The 20,240-nt window shown below is 40.4% G+C and overlaps 1 protein-coding gene across 1 annotated transcript in view; it reads right to left on the bottom strand.

The window, feature by feature from the left end:
• Positions 1–1,581: 1,581 nt before the first annotated feature.
• The window catches only part of MTAP (methylthioadenosine phosphorylase), a 38,069-nt gene continuing 19,410 nt past the window's right edge, over positions 1,582–20,240 (bottom strand). The window contains exons 5-8 of the mRNA XM_007120972.4: positions 13,293–13,395; positions 8,783–9,022; positions 5,014–5,136; positions 1,582–2,826 (exon numbers count right to left, since the gene is read on the bottom strand). Coding sequence (XP_007121034.1) covers positions 2,788–2,826; positions 5,014–5,136; positions 8,783–9,022; positions 13,293–13,395 — 505 coding nt within the window. The 3' untranslated portion in view covers positions 1,582–2,787. The remainder of the gene's footprint in view (positions 2,827–5,013; positions 5,137–8,782; positions 9,023–13,292; positions 13,396–20,240) is intronic.

Here is a 20,240-nt window from a genome sequence, read left to right as displayed (position 1 = left end):
CAGGTGGTCAGAGTTCCCCTGAAATTGTTGTGCCCAGAGGTAGACACACTGTCCCGGACATGACCTCGCAGAATTCAATGTCAAGTTAAAGAGATTATTTTATATAAACTGCTATAGAGCAAGGCCTCCCCTATTCTCCATTCCTCAAAATGAATAAACCAAGAGTAGATGCTTATGGTAAAAAGTCCAAAGAGTACAGAAAGGTACGAGGTAGACAGTACGTCTCTTGGCTTGTACCTCAGAAGTTATCACTCAGCTTCTTTCCAGAAACTCTCTGGACATAAAGCATAAATATGCTATCCACACACCCACACAAACTGCATTATTTTACTTTACATATTTCTCTGGTTTCCACTTTTATCACCGACATTGTTTTATACTGGCACATAAAGACGTTATTTATTTGAATTAATGCACCTTATTTAGACTCCCCACCCCAGCCCCGCACCACTGAGAATTTTAGCCGTTCTTAAGCTCTGGCCTATTATGAACAACTCCAGGATGCACTGAGGTTAATTTGCGAAGTATTTTCAGGTCTCAAATTTAAGCCTGCTGTTCCAGCCTTCCCCACTCTTTTTGGTTTAACACTGAATATGAACTGTTCTAGTTATCTAATTGTCAAAATCATGAACAACAATGCAGAACAGAAATAAGCAGCTCACAATGCCAATACACATTTCTAAGTAGATGCAGATGTATTAATTAGTAACTCAGCACTCTTCCAAGGGGCTAAGTCACTAAGCTAGAACTTTTCCATTATGCCCATAATCCACTGGGGAAACTTCGAAATGCTCAAAACTGATCACAGTGTTCACTTATTTTTGTAGCTAAGAAAAGGAGTGAAGTATCATAGAAGTGGGAGGTGTTCTGGGAAGAAATGGTCAGCAAAGTCCTGAAGAATGAGGTAGAAGGAAAATTATATTACTGGCTTTGTTTAAGGAGTGAATGATGGGTAACAAAACAAGAATACCATGTACTCCATTTGAGAAGTCTAATAATGAGGCTGCAAGAAAAGCCTACTGGATTAAGAAAAGAAGTTCTTTAACTTGGGAAGCACTGTACTTTGGGAAGTCAAGAAAAATGCCCGCATTTTGGCCTTGACATCCTCAGACACCTACCAAAAATGAAGGAAAGTAAGGCATAGCATATATTACAGGGTAGTGAAAACAATCATGGGATATAGAACCAGAGAACCTTAGGTTCAGACCCATCAGGTCCTCTGTGGCTCCCTCATATGCAGAGTTGAAACCACTGCATCAGAGAATCCAAGAGCCATACTCACATGTAACCCAAACAGCTTAGTATTAATGCTGAAGGGTAACTAGTTTATTGTTTACAATTAGCAGCTTATTATCGTGAAGACAGTTTCTTAGACACAAACACATTCATTCTACAATGAATGTGTTCTACAATCTACAATCTCTTTAAACAGACGAGATACATCACTAAAGGACCCAGTAACAGACCACAGTGAGAAGGAGTAATTTTGAGGGAAGAATGATCTCCCTGTGATAAGAAAACAAACCACATTCCTAAAAAATTGACAATAAAAAACAATAAGAAGCAAGCTTCCATTTTCTTTATTACAAAACAAAAATCACCAACTCATGGAAAATAATTCATCAAATCATAAAAGGAGTACAAACAAAAAGTCAAATGTCAATTTAAAGAATATCTGACACACTATAATGTGTGTATACAGTCTCTTTTAAATAAGTTAAGATTAGCTCCATATTAAACACCCAGCTTTTCTCACATTGTTACAAACCCAAGTATTGTTCTGACTATACAGTCATTAATTATCTTTTTTAACAAAAATAAAGACTGAACGCAAACAGAACTCCGCTTAGTATTGCCATTTTAACTTTTGCTGCATTACCAGAAACTGTGTTTTCAAGAACTGGATCTTTCTAAGCCCATTTTTATTTTTAAAACTTCACTATTTGATTATATTCATTGTAGAAAAAAGTGAAGATATGGAAAAATATAAAGAAAATTAAAAATATATCCAGTATCCCTCCCCCAAATATAATAACAAGAGTATATATATTTCTTTCTATTCTTTGTACATATTTAAAACAAAATTAGTACTGTAAAATGCTTACATATCCCCATTTCATATTATACAGCAACAGTTTCCTTAGTACATTAAATATTATGTGAAACCATGATGTTCAGATGGCTGCTTCATAATCTAATTAGAGCTTAACCATGATTACCTCCAGTTGTTGGATATTCAGATTGTTTTGAATATTTGCTATTAAAACTATGTTCTTCATCCTTCTTTATACATAATTATTTGTATGTATCTCTGATAATTTCTTAAAGATAAATTCCTAGGAGTAAAGTAACCAGCATAAAGGGTATTTTTTAAGCCTTTTGATACATTTTACCAAAATGCCCTCCAAAAAGATTGTACCAATTCACAGTCACATCAATAAATAGTCTAAGAGCTATTTCCTCACATTCCTTGGCAACATAGGAATGTTACCTGCTTACCTTTACTGTTACAAATTTTGGGGAATGGTGAAAGGTGTCTTCTTTTTTTCTAATGTGTAAATATTTCCCCACATGTTTTCTGGTTATTTGCTTTCCTTCTGTTATTTGAAGCAGTCCAAGTCTTTTAGAAGGCATCTCTGATGTGAGCAATGTCTTGTCTTATCACTTGTTCTTCCTTAGGGGGCAAGGGCATAGAAGCTGCATGTCTCTTCTGTGTTTTCTCAAGCAGGAATTCCCCAAACGATTGGAATTAGAAGGTTACCTTGTCTTCTGGGCAGCCATGCTATTTTAATGTCTTGGTAACAAAACAGAAAACTGGGCCATTTTCTGAAAGAAAGCAGGCACAAATTATGGGACTTTGAGCATAACTCCTAACTTTTAGTTCTTCATTCTCCTTTCATGTAAGGTGAGGTTCAGAATGTTTATCTCAGAGGACTGTTCTGATTCTCACTTATCTCCACCCGCCTTTACATCCACTAGGACATACTTTATATACCAACCTCTAGCCTGGATTGTTGTTTATGCAACCTCCATCATTCGCCTTATTCCACTGAAAAACGTCATTGAAATTTCCGCGTTAGTATCGCCAAATAGAATAGGAGCTTCTTCATTACAGCGTCTTACATATCTTGACGTATGGTGGGTGCTCACTAAGTGTAGTGACATATGGTGGGTGCTCACTAAGTGTAGTGAATTAATGATACACACTTCAGGGCTGAGAGAGCTGAAAATACTGCCCTGGAATAAGGGGTTGTTAGTATGGTGTTCCTTAATGCTATACCATGATTCTCAATTTTGTCTAGAGCAGCAATTCTTCATTTTCTCTTTTCTACACATATTAACCCTCTTAAAAAATGCATACATACAGAAACACACAATCTTACACACACTTTCAGAAGCTTCACAGAAAGAAAGGAGAACACCAATTTCTATTATCCAAACATCTTTACTTAAAAATGCAGCTGAAATAATAAATTTATTGCTTGACAAATTATCCTTAAGTTCAAGGGACTATGGTCAAAATGGGGTCAGAAACCTAAAAACAAACAAACAAAAAAACAAACCCAAAACACACCATCCCATCTTGCAGGTTATACCCTCAGCAGCAGCAAAAGTATGAGTCACATTTCCTGCCAATCAACAGTGTGTTTATTTAGACAAGCCAAAGTCATGCTGCTCTATCACATTACACTCATTATGTTTAGCTAAATGTAACTGTTTCTAGTTTAAAGTGACATTCTCCAATTCTTAGAATTTGTTTCCTGTTCCCCTTTTCTTTATCCTTATAATAAGGGCTGCCTGTATTTCAATTATGATGAAATACTTCATGGGGGGAAGGGCCTAACATTTACTCATTAAAGAACATTTATCTCCTGGGTATACAGGCTGAAACCAATGGATGTGTTTCCTGCTCCTTATGGATTTAAAGTCTAGTAGGGAAGAGAGATTACAAATGCCAATATTCCTGACTTTGCCAGTCCTCAAGGCTGAGAGGCATATTATTACAGTGGTGTGCTGGAGCCTACTTGTACCAGCTTGTAAAAACCTGATTATGTACATCACTTCCCAGCTTACCAGTGGCTTCATGTTAGTAGCTTGAAGTCGGCCGTGCAAGAGCATTTATACCACAGCAATCAGCAAACACTACAAATCATGGCACCTCCATGCCCAGCAATTGGCAATCATTTACTACCACATAGTGTCCTTGGCACACTAAAACAGTGGCTCTCATTCCAGGGCTCCTCGGTGGTAATTCAGGTAGAAAGGGCTTTTATCAACTTTTCGAATCCTCTCTCAACTACTTTTCTTAAGACCTAAGAGTACAGATGTGTTCTAGGAGACCTTAGGATTTACTGGCTACTAGGTGAATGTAACATCTGATCAATTTCAGGCAACTCCTTATCCAAGGTGGTTAATCAAGAGAGTCTCAAGATGTCCAGATAAAAACCACACATCTCTGAGCTCAGCAGTCAGTTCAAATTATATTCTGGGAATTAATACTAGAGTTGAAGAGCTACTGATCTGCAACCCATCACTTGTTTATCATTAATTACTATCTTAGTTTGACGCAGCATTAACTGTAAGTAGACATTCCCTGGCACCATTTCTGTATTGCTGTTGTCAGTGTTTTGGCTTTAAAGGCTGCCAACACTTTGCATGGATCTGCCAAAGAGAAAACAGCCTGTCTGCAGTGTAATCCATGTACAGAGCAAACATTACCAATCTTCTGAAGTAAAACTTAGGGATATACTGCAAAGCAGGACAATGTTAAGAACCTGGTAGACTAGATAATAAAACTCTCCCCACCTTAACTTCCAGTGTTCTTGCATTACCAGCCAAAATGTATATCCATTCCATTTATGATTAGTAGTAGTAAATAGCATGAAAACTTGTAGAAAACATCTAGTCTAGTATAAAATACATAAGATGGACCAAGGGTGAAATGCAAATTAGAGAAAAAGGCAGCTGAGGGTCTATTGAAGTGTCTGCTTACAGATGGCTGAGGATACTTACCCTAATGTTATGGAGGGTTTCTGACCATTCCATGGAGCCTATCTGAGGTATGGTAGTGAGAAGTAAACTTTTGGCTTTATTGGCATTTTCTTTCAGGGTCTTTAAGACCCTGTCCACAGAAACCTAGAGAAACAACAGCACGGGATGTTAACAGCAATTTAAAATTCCACTGCTTTTCACAGAACATTTTCTTGAGTTCCTACCTGATCTGTTAAAGTCAGTTTACCCCAGTTTCAGTCCCCTGACCCAAGCTTTTCATGGATCAGGGAGAGCTCTTGGAGAAACCCAATGACGTCTCTGAAAAGCACTGCTGGTTTTCAGTATGGCATCCAAGAAAGTTTCTCAGATGTATAATGTGTTAGCATGGCCTAGAAAGATTGTGGCTCTTCTCCTCATGTCCATAGAATGGATTCCAGTTTTAAAAATGGTTGCTATACTGGATAAACCAGAAGATAAGCACATTTCTCTTTAGAGAAGTCTTCCAGCTAATAAAGAAAAACGATGGAATCAAAGCATCAACCATTTTACAGTCCCAGTGAATTAATGGATGGGCTGTTAACATCACAGAACCAAAAAAACCCAAACCAAACAAAGAAACAGTCCACTTTAATGAGCTTCCTTGTGGATTATGATGACCAAATATGATCAAATCTCTAGATCCTGCTGCCAATTTACAGAAAATAACAGAGCACTGAGAAATTGGATAAACCACCCTAAGGAGATGATTTCACCAATTCGGATGGTGGGAAACTCTACAGGACAAATGACCTGGTTTCTTTTAAAAACACCTGGAAGAAAAAAATCACTTATGCTATTTGAGATAACTAGAAAATTGAACTTTGCCTGGATATATTAAGCAATTATTGTTGGAATGTGATAACGGTAATGTGGTTATGTTAAATGTTTCCTAAAATGTTTATGGATAAAATTATGGATCAGAGTATAGATGAAATATGATTGGCCTTAAGTTGTTATGTTTATGATTGAAGCTGGATGTTGGATTCTTGGACGTTCATTACCATTGTCTGCTTCTGTGTATGACTGAAGTTGTTTCATAAGGAAACTGAAAAAAGTTGAGTATAAAACATGATCAGAAAGAGTACTTGTCATGTTTCACTATGCTTAGAAGAAACCCAAGATTCAGGGGCACAGTGATTACACCTTTCTGTTTCCTGAATTACCAAGTCCAGACCCTTCTCACAACATTGAGATGTGTTTAGAACAAAATGATGAGCACTGTGGCAGAGGGGAGTCCCATCACTGTGCGAGGGGATCACAGCACAAGGTGGTGACCAGCTAGCTGGGTGCCTGGCCAGCTATGACTCTTCAAATGCAGGGTCATGAAATATCCAAGAGATTTACCTTGTATTTTACTCTCTTCCTCACACTTTGTGACTAATACAGATTCTGATCTCCTTTTTCTCTTTGTTTCTGCTGTTGTTCTTCACCCAAAATGTCCTTTCTACTAACTTCCTCACAATAAATTCTAACCTTCTGTTCAACATCCAGCTTAAATCTCAGAAGTTTTCTTCAGAAACCATCCCTCTCCCCCATTCCAATACCCCTACTATCTGATGACCACCCTCTCAGGAGCCAGCACTATACTAGATGCTCTACATTTATCATATGGTTTAATTCTCCTAATAGTCCTGCAAGGTCAGAAATGTAACTACACAACCCCCACCCATGCGAACGGGTTAAATAAATAACTCACCGAGTATTACAAGAACAACAGGAATTTGAAGAAGGGCTTAGGCAACTCTAAAACCTTTTTGCCATGCCAGGCTCCACATCTGGTTTAAAGCACAATGACACACATAGCTGACTGAGATGATGCCATTTTTGTCTATGTTTTCCTGGTGGCATTTAATATTATTTGCTTTCGTGCCTTACCACTTACACAGAGCTTAGGTTTTTTTGTTTTTTTTTGTTTTTTTTTTTTGCTTTTAACTGAAGTAGCTCCAACTGACTGTTTTCCAAACCTCATGTGGGCTACTAAACGAAAGTACCATTCGCTCTGCATGGGAGACAAATGTTACTAGACCAAGCAGAAAGCCACAGGCAGGAAGCAATCTGCTCTTGGGGAGTGGCAGAGGCTGGAGTCTCCTATTAATTGGAAGCAGCTTCTCAACATCATGAGGCTGAGCTGTCCCTTAGGTGACCAAAGCTGCCAAGTCAGAGACTTTGTTGGGTCAGGATTTGCAAATCTCTTACATAACAAACATCCTAGTAGTCAGCAACAGTTTATTACACTGTGGAGTCAGTATAAGACATTCATGCAAAGAATCTGTGTTCATCTATGACCCAAACTCCATACCCATGGATGGATGAAACTGGATGGTGAAACAAGCAGCCTGAGATGGTGGTAAGGTCCCTTTGGAGAAGATGTCACCTTCCGTAAGTGTGTTCAGAACCACCACCCCAGCACTTCTTCCTTCAAAATTTCTTGGCTGTAGTTTTATCACTTTCTCTTTTTAAAATGAGATAAATGACAAATGATCTGGTTTTTTCAAGTAAAATGCAAGGAATGAAAAGGGAGGAGAAAGAGTAAAAGATTTAAGAGGCATATCGTTCAAATTCAATGTGTGGATTATAAAGGATCCTGATTTGAACAGTTAAAAATTATAAAACGAGGGAAAATGTGACAAATCTGGACATTTGATTATATTAAGGAATTAATATCAATATTTTTTCATACAACAATGGTGTGGTTTTAAAAAATTATTTTAAAAGAGAGGCCTTTTAGAAAAATTTACTTCAAAATAATTAGGGTAGGGGAGAGAAAAGTGGGTAGGGGCATATAAATAAAACAAGATTTGACATGGCTGATAACTGTGGAAAGCTCGGTGATGGGTAACTGGGGGTTCATTATACTAGACTCTACTTTTGTAGATGTTCAGTTTTCCACAAAGAAAATATTTGTTTTGGAAGCCTGACCTCAGTGGCCCAGTGTCCTCAAATACCAGCTGGATCTTGCTGTCTTTCCTGCCAAAAACCCTCATTGACCTCCCATCTGAAATCCTTACACAGCCTACGTGGCCCTGCCTCCCTCTTCTCCCTCCTCTCCTCTCCACTCCACTCAGGCACGGCCATCTTTCCCATCACACTTAAACCAGGAAGCCTTCCTGGATTTCAAGTATTTGGTTGGGCCAATTTGATATGTACTTCTGTACCTTATCACACTATTTCTTTATAACCCTGAGCCTTCTCACATTGGTTTGCTTGGCCTCTACCCAGCCCCACAAAACCCAGAATGTTGGCTCCTTATGGACTTGTCTGTCTGCTATCATATTATTATACCAAGCACAGTACCCAGCCATGGTAGGTGAGATAGACATGAATACAGACAGACATGAATACAGAGTCCTCTTACCAGGAAGAGGTATGTAATAGTAGGGTTTTTACCCTACATAATAAATAGTAGCACAGCATACAGAACTTATAACCAAGTCTTTATCCTTAAAGTAAGGGCCAAGTCTCAATATAATTCCCAACACACCTACATGTTTACAATGTACCGTTCCCCTGTTGATCCTTGGATAAAAGTGTCTTTTTATTCTCTATGAAGATTTCTGTTCTTCCAATGGGAACTACAGAAAAAATCTGTTAATACCTAATGACAGTGTGTAAAAAGCTGACTTTAAAACCTGGTAGAATAGCACTTTCTGGAACTAATGTAATATAAACAGAGAGTTAAGACACTCTCTTACTGGCTCACACGGCACGTGGAAACCCAGGCCATACAAGTTTCAAAGAGAATTTCACCTACCACTTCCTCATGCTCCTTCCAGCAATCATAATCTGTTGCCATGGCGATACTTGCGTAGCAAATTCCAGCCTCCTTAGCAAGAATCACCTCTGGAACTGTGGTCATGTTGATAACATCCGCCCCCCAGGTTTGGAACATGACGCTTTCTGCCCGGGAGCTAAAACGAGGTCCCTCAATTGTGATCATTGTCCCTTTTGAGTGGCACCGGAGTCCTAGCTTCTTAGCGGTCTCTATGAGGACCTAGAATGCAAAGAACCAAACTCAAAACATACAAACAGAAGTTCAGCTTAATTTATTTTTCCTCTGATACTTTAAAAGATTGTTACTATAAATACCTAGTACCTGTAGGCCCTCGAAGAGAACCTGGGAGATCACAGAAGGGTGTTTCCTAGACCCTTACCCACTTACATAGTGTCCTGTCCTGCCCCAGCCCCTAGCTCACAGCTACAAGAGCAAACAGTGAGGTTTTTCTACACACCAGGCATTTGTTTACATGCTTTAATCTCACTTCTTAACAACTCTAAGAGACTATCATGGATTGTGAATGGGGGCTTGAGCCTGAGCTCTTAACCTCCAAGGCTACACTAAGGTGCCTTCCTCATTCACATCTCAGAGATGTGCAGAGTGAACTGTTTTCAAGCTCCTGAGAAACTCATTCTCACTGCTCTTTTATACAAAACCTGAGGGCTTTTGTGAAAGCTTTTTGGGGGTAGAAAGTGATTTCATAATCTCTTTTGCCTGTTGCCTCTCTAAAGACATACAGTAAAAAACAGAATGGGGCTATGCTGATTTCTTCTATCCAGAGATAAACTTATCTTGGCATCCCTTTAGAGGCAAGGCCACACATGAGTTTAGAAACATTATTTAAAAGTTTGATCACTTTTTTTAGTGTCTAATAATGTATGTCTAATCTAACTTCATTATTTTCTTAGCCTGTGCTTCAACATTCCTTTTTAATTAAAAAAAAAAATTAGTCTTTTAAACTTAACTGTTAAAGCACTGCCAAAAATTCATTTACCCTTATGTATGTCCTAGTTTTTTCATCTGTAAAATGGGAATAATAATATTATATAACTCAGAGATACTGAGAAGTTTTCTGTTTTATAAAGAATTTATTTATTTATTTATTTATTGGCTGTTTTGGGTCTTTGTTGCTGCATGTGGGCTTTCTCTAGTTGCAGCAAGCGGGGGCTAATCTTTGTTACGGTGCGTAGGCTTCTCATTGCAGTGGCTTCTCTTGTTGCGGAGCATGGGCTCTAGGCACGGGGGCTTCAGTAGTTGTGGCTCGCAGGCTCAATAGTTGTGGCGCATGGGCTTAGTTGCTCCGCAGCATATGGGATCTTCCCAGACCAGGGCTCAAACCTGTGTCCCCTGCACTGGCAGGCGGATTCTTAACCACTGCGCCACCAGGGAAGCCCTGATACTGTGAATATTAAATGAGCTAAGGAATATATATAGCAAGGAATCTAAATGCTTAACTGGTCTTCTAATTATTAACACTGGCAGCTTCTACACATTTCCCAAATAATTTGTCAAGTTTCGTATGATACCATATATAAAATGGAGTGACTCAAAGTCAATAGAAGGCTCCAATCTAGGCCAAAGTCTTGCCTGCACATGTCTGAACCACATAAGCAAATTAACCTATTTCCTTAAAAATAACACATTATGCTATGGCAAGACGAGAAAGAATTTTAACAAGAGCTTCAGCAACTCCATATTTAGAACCATGACAAGCCCTAGATGACTAGCTGATGCGACATCATGTTTATTTATCCTATACATGCTGAAAATAAGATTCTGCTAAATCAAAACTTTTCCTTAAGGAGTATAGGTATAAATACAAGGGCTTATTAAATCACTCTTTCCCCTGCTGTCCCCCCCCACTTTCAAAATTAAGATATAACCAGCCCAGTCCTGTCTTCATTAAATGTCTTTAAAAATCCCAAATAACTGAGCTGTATATCTCAGCCAAACTTCAGAGTGCTTCTAGAGATGTGTGAAGGAAGATCACAACTATCGCAGGCCAGTGGCAATGTGCCTTGTAAGTCTTCACCATCACCCTGGGTGGTGGGTGCCACGATGGGGAGGAGGAAGTAGAGGCTTATCGGCCTGGGTGGGCCAGCCAGTGACAGACCCTGGGCCCTTGCCACCTGGGCAAGTACTCTGCACTCCCACATGAACAGATAACGCCACCGTAAGGTGCCAGAAATATAAACTACAGGCTGAGAGTTCTCTTTATTGTGTCAGGACTTTAGAAGAATTTGTTTCAGATTACCTTTCGACTAGAAGTACTATTTTTGGAATAGGTAATACCTGCACATGGTTCAAAAATGTAAACAGTACAAAAGGCTATTATTCTGTGACAAGTATTTCTTCTACCTGTGTACTAGCGACCCAGTTTCTCCATGGGAAACCACTGTTACCAGTTCTTTGGTCAACTTTCCAGAAACACTCTATTTGCATATAAATATTTTCATATTTATCTCTTTTATATACATATATTTCAACACAAATGGTAAGATATACTACAACCCTAAGTGTACCTTGCTTGCCACTTGACAATCTGTCTTCGGTACACGAAAGATCACAATGATGTTGAAAGTTAAAGTGATATTTACGAAGGGGCAACACCACCCACTCTTTACATTTTTTGGACAATATTTTAAAATCTCTTTTAGGGTATATAAGAATAAAGTAATATTCTGAAGGCCTTATTTTCCCATTTTCTTAAACTGCCCTCCCCAGCACGCCTTTAAAGTCTTTATGTGAGGGTCCTTAGCTTGACTAGACTAATAATAGCTGAATTAATTCGGTCTCAAGGGAGGCCAAACTGCATTACTGGAAACTATCACCCAGCCACCACATTTACATGTGCTCTGCATACATCATTAGCACTTCCCTTACCCACCTCTACTCCTAGTACCCAAATCACTGGGGCAGTACCTCTGATTTCCTGCTAACATGCGTATTCTCTCCCTAGCCTATTTCTTCCCAAGCTGCCCCCATTTTGAAGTGGACAAAAATGTTATTGCAAACATCTAACTTCCCCTGGAGAGCAAATTTATTCTGTGGACAGATCTGTGTTTCAGACTTACATTGTCCTGATCTATTCTGCTGATAACCACCCAGAAACATACACAGTTGATCCCTGAACAACACAGGTTTGAACTGTGCAGTCCACTCATACATGGATTTTTTCCAATAAATTCATACTACAATACTATACAATCTGTGGTTCGCTGAATCCTTGGATGCAGAACTGCAGATAAGGAGGGCCAACTGTAAAGTTACACTCAGATTTTCAACTGCATGGTAGGTCAGTGCCCCAACCCCTCACGTTGTTCAAGGGTCAAATGTATTCTAAACTCACACTTAAAACTTAACCTGCCCTTTTTTTTGTTTTAAAGAAGTAAAAAAGGTGCTTTCACAGAAGTCACAGAGAATCAACATGCAGTGATATATCTGAAATGGCTCCCTCCAATGCCTGGCTTTGGATTCTAGATTTCTGAGACCAGAGTGAGGTTAAGGTACCCTAGCTCTTAACTGTAAGAAAGCTAGTTTTACATGATTATACAAGGCTGAACATATACTACTTTCCACATTAAGGTGTTAAAATCACCTGAATGATTAACATGTTTAGGTATCTGTATTGTCTTAAGTTATTTTATAAAGTAGATTTTACTAGGCAGTTTGTCTCTGACAATAACTTCTGACCTACTGGTTTGCACCTGACTTTCAAATCTTGAGTTATAAGAAAAGTACCATGGATGGACTTTTGAATTGTGGTAGCCATTTTTATTCTCTGAAAGCTAAGGCTGTGATTCCTCACTTTATATCACCATTGGCTTTTGTAGGGCTGCCCCTTTAGTCCTGAGATCTTACTATAATCCTGGAGAGGAAGCTGGACAGTAACAGCCAAACTCAGCTCAAAGGCAAATGATGCCAATCTGACAATTTATTGTCAGATTATTAATAACTTAATTCATAAAAGCAGTTAACAGTCACTGGATGTCTTATAACTAACAGGCATCACTCAAAGCACTTTATAAGTAAATAACTCTTTTATCCCTCACAGTCCTACAAGGTAAATGTTATCATCACCTTATTTTACAAACGAGGAAACCAAACCCAAGGTTTTGGTCCAAAGACACACAACAATTAAGCTGAAGAGTAAAGACCTGATCATAAGAAATCTGGTTCCAGATTGTATACTCTGGACATACTATGCTACCCTAAATTATTTTAAAAGGTATCCTGACAGCAAAATCAAAACTTATTTAAGAAAAAAAAAAAGTAGGTTGCAACTTTGAGTGATTCAGCTTACAAATGACTGAGAGTAGTGGAGGCATTATTAGCAAAGGGAAACAACTCTTCTTAAGACCTTGAGTAAGCAGCAAGCTAGAGAGGGGAAGAGAGACCACATGCTTGGCCAGTTAATCAATGTCTAGATGTCACCCCAAGCCCTCATGATTTATTCTGGTGTACACCTTCCAGAAATATTACGAACCTCTCTCGTTTTAGGGCAGAACGGCTCAGCCATTGGAATATGACAGACTCCTCTGGCACAGGAATGATTTCCGTCATAGAAGGTCTGAAGCCTTCTGGTAGTCCTACAAAATAAAATAAAAAAGGGTAGTTTTTAAAAAGCCACCTTTCCACCCTTTTGGAGGCTGGTAATCAGTTGTATCTAGGTCGATATCTTGGTCCTCACTCCAGAATCAATAGTTCTGGATAAGCTGAAGGAAACTTTTTTTTTTTAAAACAACAACAACAACAACAAGAAAAAGAGCTTCTGGATGGTATTTGGCTTTTTTGGCTCTGGGTTGGTGGCAGCGTGCTTCCCAACAGGAATTAAAGTGTCTGTGGTCTGGTGGCTGTGATAGGATAACCACACTGAACTGTAGATGCAACTCAACTGTGGGCTTAGGAGGCCAGGTAAAACACTTAAGAAGTCAATATGAAAATTTTCCATCATCTTAGATGTAGAGGATTGTATAGTGAACCCCATATATATCACTTAGATTCAACAGTTTCCTAAATTTTGTCAAACTTGCTTCATCTGTTGCAAATCCCAGAATTTGTCACTTCACCCCTACTTCAGAAGGACCAAAATATGTGGAGTATTTTCCACGGCAATGTCATTATCACAGCTGATAAAAATGACATTAATTCCTCAGTATCACCTAATATATAGACCATGTGCAAATTTCCCTGGTGTCCTAAAAAAAAAAAAAAATCTTTTTTTAAACCATTGCTTGATTAGTTTCATGTTCAAACACGGTCCAAACTTTGCATTTGATTGCCCTGTCACTAAATTGAGAGTAATTCGTGCCCTCTGCCCTCAACCTTATTTTTTCATGCCTTTGACCCACTGAAGAAAGCAGCCATTCATCCAGCTCCACATTTCAGAATCATCTGTCTCTTCGCTCCCTTACTTAAGCTTATGCGTCTAACCGCCAGAATTAGTTCTAAAGTCTCATGAAAGTTCTAAAGTTAACTTTCTGATAAAACATTTTTGAATCTGTAGGAGAGAGGGTAAAATTAAGCCAGTGGCAAGTCACCCAGCAACTTCTCTCTCAAAGTTTTCAGAATAAAGCACTTCCTATATCCATTATATTGTTCTAAACTTGAACTCATGAGCAATATAGAAAAGAAAGTCCTCATTTTCCTAGAGGGGAGAGCAGGGGAGGGACAGGGCAAGGGAAAACCAACAGCTGAAGGCAAATCACTTCATTTCTGCTTCCAGGGGTGGGAGGGTAGGGAACGGCATGGAGAAATATTCTGGTTCAGTTTACACAGCTGGTGTGTCCACCTATCAAAGTTAACCTGTTACTTCCTCCCCATCACATAGTAAACAGTGACACTAGCTGGCACCAAAGCCACCTTGCTCAGAGATTAGGCCTCAGAGATTGGGACGAATGAAAACCCAGTCTGTGCTCCTCTCAACCCCTTACCGTATACGGGTCTTAAGGGAAAGGCTAAGTTAAGCCCAAAGCAATTTCAGATGGCGTTGAAGAACAGGTCAGATGACTCTTCCAGCCTGTATAAACAAAGGCTTTTCTCTTTTTGTAAAACTGCCTAATAAAATGGTTCCACATATTCCAGCTTTGGCTTGGTTTCTGCCTTCAATGAGTCAAGTATTAGCAAAAAATCCTACTTACAACCATGATTAAGTATGAAAACAGGGCCACAAAACCCTTCAGTGGCTATACCCCAATAGACATCTATGCAGTAACACCCCCATCTTATCTATCTCTGTCCCTCTCTTATCTCCATTCCTTCTTTGCCTAATTAGTCCTCTCTCTGTTCTGAACATTTATCTTAAGACATAATATGTATTAGTTATTCCTTATGTTATGCTATATACATGTGATACTAACTGCCTACAGTTTTAATTCCCTCTCAACTGGAACATTTTACATTTTTCTCTTTAAACAAAGCTCCCTAACTCCCACCTCTAAGGCTTATAGCAAACCACCATATCTTCTTGATTCTTCATTTCCCAATTACAAAATGTAGTGTTCATCCACCCATTTATAAGAGTGTTATGAGGATTAAGTCAGCCCTGATGCCCAGATATCCCACGGCAGCTCAGAACTGAGGTCTGGGCTAGAGAATGAATTGGGAGTCAGCACCAAGGAGAAGCTGTAGCTGAGAATGGGGCCTCAGAGCACCCAACCTTGCAGGAGGGGTAGCCCCGAGGAAGAAATGGGGACTTTAATACCAGTATTGATAATAGGTTCAGGGTTATGCTGTTAAGATCCCAGGAGGGAAAGTGCCAATAAGAAACATCTCTTCGCTCAGACTGCCCACCTACTTGTGGTGTTCTGCATAATTCAAACAGTGACATATTCAAGGAAAGTAATGATCTAATTTTAAATCACTATAAATTCTCCTATGCTGCATAAAATAATGAGGCATGATTATGCTGAATGAAATTCAGACCAAGAGCAATGGGGTTTGCAATCACAAGTGAAGTGACTGAAGGACACCACCCAAGTGAAATTCTAAAATGAAAATATATGTGATTTTAAGATCTCCTGTCCTCCCTGAGAGTTTTTAAGTAGAAGTGAGAGCTTCTGTAATGCAGCAAGAAGCAAGGGACGTCCCACATGGTGGGGACTGTTACCTCATTGAGCCTGTGTTGAAGGGAGTTCCTGCCTGTTCACTCCCAATTTCCAGTCAAAAGAGCTCTTCTATAAACAAAATAGTAGTTCACCCTCAAGTGGAGTTTTCTGACGGATATGTAGAAAATATAGGAAATGTAGTGTTGTACCTGGATTTCAATCCTGTTACTGATTTTTCATGTGGCCTTGAGCAAATTACTTAACCTCCCTGAGTTCTTTCTTCATAAGGTATTAGCAACATCCACTTACACCCTTGTTTATAACAGGGCCGCAAAAAACCTCCGGTAGCTACATCCCAATAGGCTGATGCAATAACTCCTCCATTTATATGTCAAATGTGTGTTTGGGGATAAACAGTAATTGTTGCAAAGTGCTACTACTATTGCCCTGAGGATCAATGAGGGAACAGATGCAGCATCCGGCCCACAGTATTCACCCAAGTCACATTACTGATGGACAAAAGTGCAGCAGAAGCAAGCACATGGAGGAGCTCATCAATGGAAGACACTTGCAGATTTTTCTTGAGGGCAGAAACTAGGTGTGCAGCCGTGCCTAGGTGAGCACCTTTCCCTGATAAAGGGGGCCCTTAATGAGATCTCTTCTTCCTCCCATCAAGAGATAGAACTGGAATCTCTTCCTGGGCCACAGGAAAAAATTAGCCTTAGACAACGTCAGACTGGCTGGATCCATTAGGAAGCTGTGTTTTAGGCTGTGGGTGAGAAGAACAGGAAGGATCACACACCTTCCAGAAGCAACCTAGACCAAGGATGAGAGTTTAGGGGTGGCGGCTCTGTCCTACCAAGCTGTGAAAGTGGCATGTGGTAGCAAACAAAATAATGCCCCCCCTATACCCCTGAACATCCACACCCTAATGCCCAGAACATATGAATATGTTACCTTACATGGCAGAGGGGAACAGAGGTTGCAGGTGGAATTAAGACTGCTAACCAGCTGGACTTAGAAAGATTATCCTGGATTAACCAGGTAGGCCCAGTATAATCATAGGAGTCCTGACATGTGGAAGAAGGCAGAAGAGTCAGTACTAGTGATGAAAAGGACTTGACCCGCCATTGCTAGCTTTGAAGACGGAAGGGGGCCAGGAGCCAAGGAATGAAGGTGGCAAAGAGCAAGGAAAGGGATTCTCCCAAGCCTCCAGAAAGGAATGCAGCCCTTGATTTTAGCCTACTGAGACCCATGTTAGACTCCTAACCTGCAGAATTAGATAATAAATTTTTGTTGTTTAAGCCACTGAGTTTGTGGTAATTTGTTACAGCAGCAATAGGAAGCTAATACATGTGCTCATATGGTTTAACATAGTTAACACAATGCAACTCTGCCCCTAACTCTTGCTTCAATTGGTGAAGCCTCCTAGCGAGGCAAAGGGACTGCTAATTTCACCCCCCTCTCCACCATCAGCCTGGGATATCCACTGGAAGTAGACTTCAGGGACTGCCCAACTGACTGGCTTTACTGCTCCCTGGCTGGCTATGTGCCTCCAGGAGAGAGTCACTCTGACCTGTGTTCACCTTATCAGTCTTCTTATATTTTAAATGGGGAAGTGTGAAGGGTAAATACAGTGTGAAGACTGAATTCAGAACACATGAAGCAAGTGCTCAGCCCGAGTAACTACTGCTGGTAGAAAATCTGCTTCTGTACTTCTCGCCTGCCAACTTCAGAGCAGACGTACTCGGGTCTCAAGTCAAGGGTACCCCCAAAACGGGGATATGTGATGAGAAAAGTTAGCAAAACAAACAACAAACTGCGTATGGAAGAGTGAAGAAGACAAAATGATGTTGTGTACTGGCAAGAGAAATGAGTTCAAGGCCACCAGGGAGAGAATACCGGGCACTTTCAGACACAGTGGGGGAACAAAGCCCAGAGACTGACCAGTAGGTTCTTTCTGGATCAAGATCCTTGAATTGGCACAAAGACAGACATCTGTTAATAGTTTTCCTTTGAGGAAATGCTGAGTTGCAAACAAGATGAGGGAAAACACTTTTCCCACAGCAGAAGCAAACACACCCACCCGCACACTTCCAAAGTGGTTCTGGAGCACAGCACATGTCCACGAGCCTCAGCACACAGGAACACGAGGCAGTTAATTTACTGGCAAAGCGGAGCCAAGGGCTGCTCATATGCAGCTTGGTTTTGGGGAAATGATTCTACCCACATCACTTAAAGTCTACCCAAACAGTCTATCTCATGAGTGCCCCTAAGTGAAAAATGCATCGTTTGGTGCATTTACTCTTAGCACTGCAAGCTGCAAAAGGGGAAGAAGGCTGGTTGGAAAGGCATGCATATTGAAAACTTTAGTAATGTGTCAGATTGCCTTCTATTACGATTCTAACCATCTCTACCAGTAATAGGTATGTGCGTTAATTATCCAGGGCCTAACAGCATCTCACAGGTGGGAAGAACTTAATATTTTCTTTCCCTTCATAATTATCCAGAAATAACTTGACTTCATGTTCAAAAGACCAGAGATGACCAGATAATAAACATTAATACTTCACTGGGGAAAAGGAAATGAGCAGGGATGCAAAGTACAAAAGCAGTGAAGAAACCACCACAAAGGGGACAAAATAGTTTTAAGTACACATCAAAGATCATTACCATCAATGACAAAAGGAATTAGGAAAAACTTACATCAAATTACAGGAAGAGCTGAGTAGCTGAGGTCTTCTGCACAGGGACAGCCCTTCTCTAGACTGTGCTGCTTATTCAGAAGTCTGCATACGAGCTCAGTAACAGATTCCGGGGCAAGCCCTCCCAGAGGGTAGCAGTTGTTTGAGGTTGGTTTCCAGCACTCCTGTGACTGTGTCTTCCTTCCTGTTATATTTTCCAGGAGTAGTATGGCAACCAGCTTTGAGGGGAGTCAAGCTGGGAGAAGTAAAAATGTTAAGAACTAACCCAGATGAGGGCAGTGGTGACAGATGACAGGGTGGATTCAAGGCACACATGGGCACCACTGAGAGACCGACTGGATGTAGGGGTGACAGATCCACAGCAGCGATCACCCGGTAGTTGGCAGTGCGATGGTATTACCAACTTAGCAACTTACCAAGTGGAGAAGAGGGAGCTCAAGATGGGGGAAAGTGTGGGGTTAGAAGACAACCAAGGGGGAAGATTAATGAAGTGTGAATTACAAAGCGTGAGGTGTCTTTGGGACCTTGTCCTGTATCTAGGAGCCAGTGTGGATCTCGAGGGGGAGGCCAGAGCTGGAAGTCCATGTGTCAGGAGTGGTTGAGGTCATAGGGTTTGCAGATGAACCTAATTCAAACCCCATAGGTCCCAATTATTAGCAAATGACCAATATTTCTGAGCTTAAGTTCCCTCAATTTAAACTGAGGAAACGACCCGTATATGTGGTAAATAGGGTTAATTGATTTGTGGCACTTGGTAGGAACTCAAACATTGGGAGCTTACAGCATTTTTTAAATAACAGTAAGGATATAAGGTGAGAAGGTAGTTTGCAGAACAGAGTTAACCTCACACAGGGAACAGTTGCCCCCACTTCAAGGACAGCAGCAAGATGACAAAGAAGAACAGGGATGCAAGTAACTGGTGAAATGGAGGGTGAAGGAAGATGGCGAGTCTGTGCCTAATACCATCTGTTTTCTTGTAAAGAGGCAATGTTCTCAACCAAGAGTGAAGGATATGGGCAGGAAGCTGTGAGAGAACAGAAAGGGTTCAAAATAGCTGCTGACAGGAATGGGAGAAAGAGCTGAGCAAAGGCTTCCTGTATAATTCTTTATCATAAACCTCCATTTCTATTGGTAAGAACAAACGCCGTGCCCAAGAGGCTGAAAGATGAGAAACTGACATCATTACACACCTCAACCTCTAGGCCGACCTTCCAAGGGTGGGTAAGAAGAACTTTGCACTGTTAAACCCTGGGGGAAGCCCAAGGCAGGGCTATGTCTTTGGGAGAGGGAAATAAACTGACATCATCCCTTACCCCTGTGGTTACTGCGGGACTTTCCTGATGAGTAAGTGTGCATCACCAGCCAAAGCTCATCCCAACCCCCAACCTCTCCTGATTCTAGGGAGAAAATAATTCTCTCAAGAGGGTGGACATCAGAACTCTTAGGAATCAATCCAACACCCTCATTTAGCAGATGAGGACACTAAGTGACACAGGAATTTGGGGGCAGAGCCAGGATACAATTTTGGATGTCCTCACTTCCAAGCTGGGGCTTCTTCCACCACATTCTTTTAGTAGAACCTAACCAGGGGCCTCAGGCCAGTGTGTTTTTGTGCAGAAAAGCATTTTGCAGAAAACACCTGGCATTAGGAATTACATCCTGACTTTTTTTTTTTTTTTTTTT

The sequence above is a fragment of the Physeter macrocephalus genome, chromosome 9 (assembly GCF_002837175.3).
Source record: "Physeter macrocephalus isolate SW-GA chromosome 9, ASM283717v5, whole genome shotgun sequence".
NCBI lineage: Eukaryota > Metazoa > Chordata > Mammalia > Artiodactyla > Physeteridae > Physeter > Physeter macrocephalus.
Note: the sequence above shows the minus strand (reverse complement) of the source record. Positions and strands in the feature narration are given on the sequence as shown.